We start from the raw sequence: 8,333 nt of genomic DNA, 5'->3' as shown, positions 1-8,333 counted from the left end.
AAGAATGGCGGCAGAGAAGTGAAGAAGGGAGAAGAGGGAAGAAGAGAGGTGCGGGTTGCACCTAAAATATATGCGTTCTCCACCGATCCACAGGATCGGTGCAGAGATGGTTTTGAGGCTCCACCGGTCCTAGGGACCGGTGTAGAGTTGTGTTTTTGCAGCTTTTCGTGCAGCTGCCACAGCAGGGCGAAATGGGCCTCCACCGGTCCTAGGGACCGGTGTAGTTGTGATTTTTTTTGCTCCACCGATCCTAGGGATCGGTAGAGGCTAGTTACAGAAAATCGAGTCTTTGGAGACTTGTTTGAATGAATTATTTTAACGTAATTCTAAATAAATAAAAAAATCTGCCTAGACTAGTTTTGTTGAGAAATCACTTTCTGCTCCTGAGTTTATAAATGAACCGTACAATGGCTGTATTAATTTTTTCTGAATGTCAGATTCGTACCTCTCTCTCTGACGGGAGTTGGCGGGTTGTCAGGGAATTCCGAATTCCCATGAGCCAGGCGTGACATATATTAACGCCGTTAGCTACCAGTTTCCTTTGTTCTCAGCTTCACCGTCGGATCAGAATCAATGGTCACCTGTACAAATTTCAAAGTTACACTTACACGCGTCCGGAACCGTACTGGCATAGTTGCAGGAGAGCGGAACGGTCGAACGGAACCGGGGAGTAACGAGTTAAAAACTTAAACGGGCTGATTGTTTCTTTCTTTTGAATCTCTCTCCCCGTCTCTTTAGCACACCCTTTAGTGAGAGAGAGGTTGGTCCGATCATCTTTTTTTTTTTTCCTCTTTCTTTTTATCATTCCATTGATGTCTCTGTTCAAGCTTATCTTTGTTCATATCGTGTGCTGTTTTTCATTGTTTTTTTCATTTTTGAGCATTTGTTCGGTTTCAATGAGAAAACTAAAACCGGGAGGTTTTTTTGCAATGAAGCTTGACTAGTACCGAACTAATTCTTATTAGCTTGTCACAAAAAATGATTGCAAACTATGATATTGTTTTTGCAAAAGAGGAGTTCACTGTTCACTATACTGCTTTTAAAGCTATCAGCTCAGCTATCCGTGGGACAGAAAAGTAAAAAGATAACTTGTAAATATCAGAAAATGGGGGTTCCATTGTAGACCTATTTTTTCAAACAATCAGCACACAAAATTATCAGTTCTAAGTTGCTATTTAATGCATGTATTTCCTCCTATTTATAGTTTTTTATAGAACTGTGCAAGGATTTTGTTGCACGTTTATTTACACTTGCTTGTCAATGTCTATCTTTCAGGTGGTAAAGAGCTCAAATCAAAATATCAAGGAACAAGCTGGAATAAGGACATGGTATACTAATTAAAAAAATGCATGTTCTCTTCTAAATTGGTTTACTATTTTTTGAACATGTTGAGTGTGGCTACCTTTTTCTGTGCATAAATGTAGGTTAAAATAAAAGAATACGATGATGGGATGGTCCCATCTGGCAGTGAACATGTGCTGGTACCATATGTGCAGAAGGTCAATCTGTCAGATGAAAACCTTGCTTCTGGTGTAGTTATAGCAAAGGAGGTCCTTCAATATGCTTTAAATTTATCCATTTGTTAGTTGATCTTAAGTTGTACTTGATCAAGTATCTAAGCACTAAACACCAAGTAAGCTATGATCAAAAGCAGAGAAATAATCAAGAGCAAAAATGTGGTCAAACTGATGAGCACCACACTTGTCTGACATATGACTATACAATATCAAATTCTGGTTTCACTTGTTGAACGCACACTTAATGAAGAGAGATACTACAATCAAAGCCTATATGACACAGTATTAATTTAGTGCTTTATATCGGATATGGAAATGCGTAGTAAGTAGATATCTAAACTGATTTCTTTACACCATAATATATAATTGTTGCTTGCTACTATTTGATCTGAGGAAGTGCATCGAGCCTAATTTAAGCCCAAGCAGTTCTTGTAGGATGAGAAAAAGGAACTTGCAAGCAAACCAATGGATAATAAGAAACACTTGATTTATTTGATATGTTACTTCAGTTACATTGCATGCAGATGTTGGGTAGTGGAGTTGCCAATTTAATCTAGATGTCCGTTTTCACAAACCCGGATTTTTGAGACAAAAGCGGAACGAAAGAAATATTCTATGAGTGCCAATCTCTTACATTTTCTATTTACAGGAAGGTGGGCCCAGTTCATCAAGTAGCAACTTGAGATCACACTTTATTGGCATGGGGTTCTCTTCAGAACTAGTAGAAAAGGTTATCCAAGAAAAAGGTATACATTGTTTTAATATAATGATAATTTTTTCGGGATCATCTACTTGTAGCAAATCTAACATCTTTGTTCAAATAAGCCTTGGGTGATCCCTATGAATGCTTCAATAACATGTCAAATTTGCAACTGTCCTAAGTGACCTCATACTTGCCTTCCCAAATTATGCAATTAAGTCTGAACTTCTGTACGTGCTACACTTGTCATTGCCTTCAATCATGCAATTTTAACTACCCTTGTACAACTCTGCAACTAGAACTAAATTGCTCCTAACTTGACTCAATTTACCACGTCCTTGAGAATGTATCTAATTGCCTTTAGTATTTTAGTTGGGCAACAAACAAGTGACTGAGTTGATTATAGAACAGGTAAAGAGGGAAAAGTTGCCAGCTTGCTTGTTATTTGTATAGGGGGTTATCATCTTTCATCATTGTGGATCTATGGTTCTGATGGCCAAGTAATTTTGCATCTCTTTTCAGGAGAAGATGATGCCAACATCATACTGGAGACTTTGTTCAAGTACTCGGTATGACTCTTTCCTCATCACCTTCTTTTTTGGGGTCCTTTATAGCACGTATTATCTTGAATCTTGAGTACATGCTACATACACAAAAAAAATTTGATATTATAAAAGATACATTGTACATAAAATGTAGAAATTGATAATAAAGTCTTTTTAGTTCTTGAACTATTGACTTGGTTCAATTGTCTTCTTGAACTCCATTTGAGTATATTTTGATATGTTCTGTCATGTCTATCTGATGCCTCTTTACTGAGGTACTGGTACATGTTTTTACTGTGCTATTTGTACTTTGTCTATGGTTACGTGTTGGTGCTGAAATCTGTACATTAATATTCTACCTAGCAGTTATGCAGATATTTTTTTTTTATTTCTTAGATGGGCATAGATGGGCTTCATGATCCAACATGTATAAACCCATTGAACCTAACTGGTTTTTGAATATCTTGAAATTGGAATTAGGCATTAGAGGAGCAAGTGAAAGAATCATCAGGTTCACTTGGAGGACTCTTCAGTTCTGACAGTGATGGGGAAGTTCAAGTGCCAAGTGGATCCCACACCTCGAAACGTTACTTGAATTCTAAGGTAACTTATTTTTGTCAAATACAGTTGTAATCCCCATGTCTGTACTATTTTGTTAAGAACTCCAACAGTGTGATCTGGTTATGTACCAGCCCGTGCCATAATTAACTGGAATTTACAGTACTTTTAATACTTTATAGTTTTGTACAAAGTTTAAATATACTTCCATGTAATGGGATCTAGGTTCTATTTTTAACAAGTTTTGATCTTCATAAGGTCATTTATCATACATCGTAGTTCATAACATATGACAAATGTATTCCTTGTACCTATGATGGAGTTGAAACTGTACAGGGCCTAAACCGACTTTTGAATCTCTCACTCTTATCTAATTAATTTCTCTTTATGCAACAGCATGTCTCCCCTGACAGATGCAATGCGAAAATGGAAACTGATTTCTCAACAACAAAAGGCAAAAGGAGCTACACCTCTTTGACCTCAGATGCTGGCTTGTACTATGAAGACAAGAACAATGAAGGTGAAAATCGACCTGATAAAAGGTCAAAGAACATTCTAATCGAGAAAAGAAGTCCTGCAAACCAGGTTAACCACTCTGGTCCTAGAACCAGCAGTTCCAGTTTTGTGAACAATGAGGTATGTAGATCACGGGCCTTACCAGACATGCCACTCTTCATCTATGGAAGTGTGATTGAGCTTTCAGAAAAGACATGGCAGCTATACTCTCAGTTTCTCTTCAACATTAAGCATGAATTTGTGAATTCCGAGGTTTTCTCTGCTTTGAAACGAAAAGAAGGCTACCTCCATAACCTTCCAACCGAAACAAGGCACCATATACAATCAAGGATGCCAATGTCAATTGAGGGCGTGGTGCCAATTACAAGAAATTGGTGGCCCCCGTGGGACCCACGGAGGCAGCTAAATAGTAAGATCTTGGTTGACATGACCGGGATATCCCAAGTTTGTGAGAATCTGGAACGGAGGGTGAAAGATTCTCATGGGCAGCTTTCGAGACATGACCAGAATTTAATACTCAATCAGTGTGGTCAATTGAACTTGATCTGGGTCGGCAAGAACAAGTTGGCCCCACTTGAGCCAGATCAGCTTGAGAAGGTTCTAGGATACCCAATCAACCACACCCACCTGACAGACTTTGACCTGTCTCATCGTTTAAGGACCATGGAACACTGTTTCCAGACTGATACAATTGGGTACATCCTCTCCCCTTTGAAGGACCTCTATCCTGATGGGTTACGAATCTTATCCCTCTATACTGGCATTGGAGGTGCCGAAGTTGCTCTGAGTCGACTTGGTTTGCACCTCAAATGTGTGGTCTCAGTGGAGACGTCAGAGGTCAACAGGAAGATTTTCAAGAGGTTGTCACTGTTAATCAATCCTTTTCTCTAACATATGCTGATGTTTAAGGAACCTTTTAAAATATAACTTGCTTCTAATATAAAGTTTAATTGCTTGCTAAGTAACAGGTGGTGGGAGAGCACTGGGCAGAGTGGGGAGCTGAGGCAGATTGATGATGTAACAAAATTGACGTTACAACTGCTAAAACAGTTTGTCAGTGAATTCAGGGGGTTTGACTTAGTTGTTGGAGCTCATTTACAGAAAACATTGGTAGCGTGCACTGACCTCTTCTTCGAATTCTATCGGGTTGTGATGCAACTGAACGTAATCATGAGAGATATTCATTGATCAGATTGGTTGAGGATAATTAACCTGACCCAGTTGTGTACTTAGCTTTTGTGTCTCCAATCTGATTGCCTTGCTTAAAAGCTAACTTTGTGCACCAGACAACCCAGCTGCAAATTTTTGGTAGGCATGCCATGTAGTGACACTATGAACTGTTATACTGTTTTGCTTGGCTATCTGGGCTACTGTTTGGTACTTTTTTGTTACATGCTAGTTTCTGTAGTTTACAGGATTGAAGATATACTGTCTTCTTAATGTTAAGACGTTAACCCATCTCTCTCTCTACACACACAGAGGTTGACTAAGATCAAATTTGTAGTTCCTGAGCCTTGGTTCTATCAATTGATTTTTACAGAGTTTCAAAATTCATATAGACGATTTGAAGTGCTTAATGTGTTTTCCATATTAAAATGTGTTTAGATACAAAAATTTGACTATTTTTTTCAAGGATTTTTGAAAATCATTGTTTTGAATAACAAATAAATAAATAAATAAAATTTGAAAAACAATGATTGGCTAAGATCAAAATGGTAGTTTCTTGAGTAGTAATTATACTAGAAATCAATGAATACAGATATATTTATTTATAATTGTTACTTTATGATTTATGATAATGTGTTGAAATGAGTATTCAGTTATACTGTAAAATTGATTAGAATATTTTTTATCTTCTCAAATACTCAATATCAATACATAATTATTAATGTAATTAAATAAACAAATTAAATAATAACATAATAATACTTAATCAATTATTATTCTTGTTTCATAGCGAGCCTTTTGCTCGCAAGTTTGTTACCCAATTACCGAAAAAATTTATTAAATTTTAATTAACAGATTGATCATTTCGATGATAAATACAAGATTTTCATTTTGCTTAATTTTTGGAAAACACTTTTTTTTATCACTCTCGTATTTATTTTCATATATATATATTGACTAGAGAGTAACAAATAAAAAATAAGATTAATAATAAAAAGTTGTTAAAACAAGGAGAAGTGATAATAAAAAAAAGTTGTCGCTTTGACATTGATTAAAGAGAGTTCCAATCGACAGGAAATAATAAAAAAAAATTCTGATCAAATATTTTTTTTCCACCATTGTAAGGGCGTGTTCGTTAGCTTGGATTTAGGTAGGAAAAGGCAATATTTTCGTATTTGTTCCTATATGTGTTCGGCATCTTGGGATTGTACAGTATGGGTTTCTGTATGGGTTTCCGATGGGTTTGCTTTTTGTCTTCTAATAGCACTGTTCTCATGGGAAAGAACAAATTGAGTTGGAGTTCATATTTTTTTTCCAATTGGCTTAACTGCTGCTTAATGTGATTATATTATTTTATTATAATTATTAATAATATTAAACTAGATTTAACTAATAGTTTCAAATTTTAGTGCTTCTTGATTTGTCCGTAGAGTGTAGCACGTAATATATATATATATATATATATATAAGATTTTTTTTTAAATTATTAATATCTTATTTTTTATTTGTTTATAAATATTTTATAATTTATTTGTACCCGTCTTCTTATATTCTTATTTTATTTAATTATAAAAATATTTATATTTTATAAAATAATAAGTAATAAGTAGTGTTATGTTAATTTTTAATCTATATTATTTAATTACATTACTAATAATGCTATTAACAAAAATAATTATAAAATACCAAGTATTTTAGAAATAACATAAGACTTCCCACAATTAATTCTATGGTACAACCGAACACCTATTTCAACACATTCCTATAATTAATCCTGTGCGTTCCCGCACTCATGGGTTCCCGCTTTTTCAAAAATGGATTCCCATCCCCATCAAATCCCATCCGGTATAATTCCTTGACATCCGAACAGGCCCTAAGAGAGTTGGGATTTAGAAGGAAATTCCTAACCCAAATGAAAAAAAATGTTAGACTAAAACATGATTGATAAAAATTATCATATCCCATAAATTTCATTGGAAATATAAATAGCTGAATCGGCCCTAAATGTGTGCTCCAGTCTCCAGAAGAGGGCACAAAAAGAAAGAGAAAGACTGATTAGACATTTTTTTTAAATGAAACTAATTTTAAATATTTGAATAGAATATGGATCATTGATTTCATTTTTATAAAAAAAACAGCTCCAACAATCTGCAGCGGATCGGTCGAGCTATTTACTATTGATTTATGTAGTCAGATTGTATATATGGGTCATAAAATGGCTCAACCGATCTAGCGGATCAGTGGAGCAAACATCTTTGTACCTCTACCGATCCACAGGATTGGTGGAGTCGTTTTTTTATAAAATTCAAATTAATGGTGCTTATTTCGTTAAAAATATTAAATTTGATTCTATTTAAAAAGAAAATCCTTGATTGGACCTGATTAATCTCTATTTACTTGTTCATAAATATTAAATTTTGAGAAATGGGATAGTAATGCTAGAACAGTTGAGGGATATTTGTATGGGATTTTGATATGTTCAAATTAATAGGGAGAAAAATAACAGGTCTAGCATATTTGGCCACAAATGAGAAGTGGAAGTCTAGGGGCATATATTTGCAGTAAAAAGGAAAAAAAAATGAGAAAAAAGAGAGAATAAAAGTAGAGTTATTTAAATGTTATTTAAATTTTATAATTCTCAAATTTGAATGCAGAGAACATAATTTTTTTACGCTGCCTCTCCTCTCTCCTTTTCCTCTCTAAACAAGCACGGCGTACCAAATTCAAATATACGCGGAAATTGCATTGAAATATAAATTTCAATGTATAGATAGGATGTATATACAAAAAAAATAAAAAAATAAACAAAAGATTTATGAAAACGTCATCTCACCTCGCTGCAAAGAAATTCTAGTACTTATAAAAAAAGTTCTTTACAATATTTTCGAAAGAATATTCTTTGAAGTTCTAGGAACAAAAATCTAAACTGATGGCATAATTATACTGAATGTACCTATCAGGAGTCGCTATTGACAATGCAAATGTTTACTAATGTGTGTGAAGTGTGAACCTCTTCATTTTTTTAAACTGAGGATGTGGTCCTTTTTTTTTTTAAGGTCAGTGAGAATGGTTACTGACAATTTTCGTTGATAATAAGAAAGTTATTTACAAAAGGTTTCTTATATATTTACAAGGAGGAGGGATCCAATTACATCTTTTTTGATGACACCAAATTATACTTTTCATTTACAAAGTTTTCAAAGTTCAAATAGTCGATCAAAACCGTTTAACATAATGAATATATTAAAATGTGTTTGCAGATCAAATTATATATTTTTTTTGAATTTTTTTACTACTTATTTAAGTATTTAACAAAATCACTATATTCAT

At 34.4% G+C, this 8,333-nt stretch overlaps 1 protein-coding gene across 2 annotated transcripts; it reads left to right on the top strand.

The window, feature by feature from the left end:
- The first annotated feature begins 545 nt into the window (after nucleotides 1-545).
- On the top strand, nucleotides 546-5,177 carry LOC144564324 (putative inactive DNA (cytosine-5)-methyltransferase DRM3). 2 transcript variants are annotated; one of them, XM_078313926.1, is made up of 8 exons: nucleotides 546-760; nucleotides 1,276-1,328; nucleotides 1,425-1,550; nucleotides 2,167-2,263; nucleotides 2,740-2,786; nucleotides 3,243-3,365; nucleotides 3,717-4,696; nucleotides 4,805-5,177. In XM_078313926.1, exons 2-8 carry the CDS (start codon nucleotides 1,326-1,328, stop codon nucleotides 5,022-5,024), a joined length of 1,596 nt encoding a protein of 531 aa, XP_078170052.1. In that variant the 5' UTR covers nucleotides 546-760; nucleotides 1,276-1,325; the 3' UTR covers nucleotides 5,025-5,177. The 2 variants fall into 2 exon arrangements, with proteins under 2 accessions (XP_078170052.1, XP_078170051.1); XM_078313925.1 differs by lacking the exon at nucleotides 546-760 and having other exon boundaries at nucleotides 1,146-1,328.
- Nucleotides 5,178-8,333: the final 3,156 nt, after the last annotated feature.

Source organism: Carex rostrata, chromosome 13 (genome assembly GCF_964058835.1).
Source record: "Carex rostrata chromosome 13, lpCarRost1.2, whole genome shotgun sequence".
NCBI classification, from domain to species: Eukaryota; Viridiplantae; Streptophyta; class Magnoliopsida; order Poales; family Cyperaceae; genus Carex; species Carex rostrata.
This window is presented reverse-complemented; position numbering and strand designations above follow the sequence as displayed.

Coding starts and splice junctions, on each gene's coding strand:
- LOC144564324 (XM_078313926.1), top strand. Junction 1,551..2,166: donor GTGTAGTTATAGCAAAGGAG/GTCCTTCAATAT, acceptor TTCTATTTACAG/GAAGGTGGGCCCAGTTCATC. Junction 2,264..2,739: donor AAAGGTTATCCAAGAAAAAG/GTATACATTGTT, acceptor ATCTCTTTTCAG/GAGAAGATGATGCCAACATC.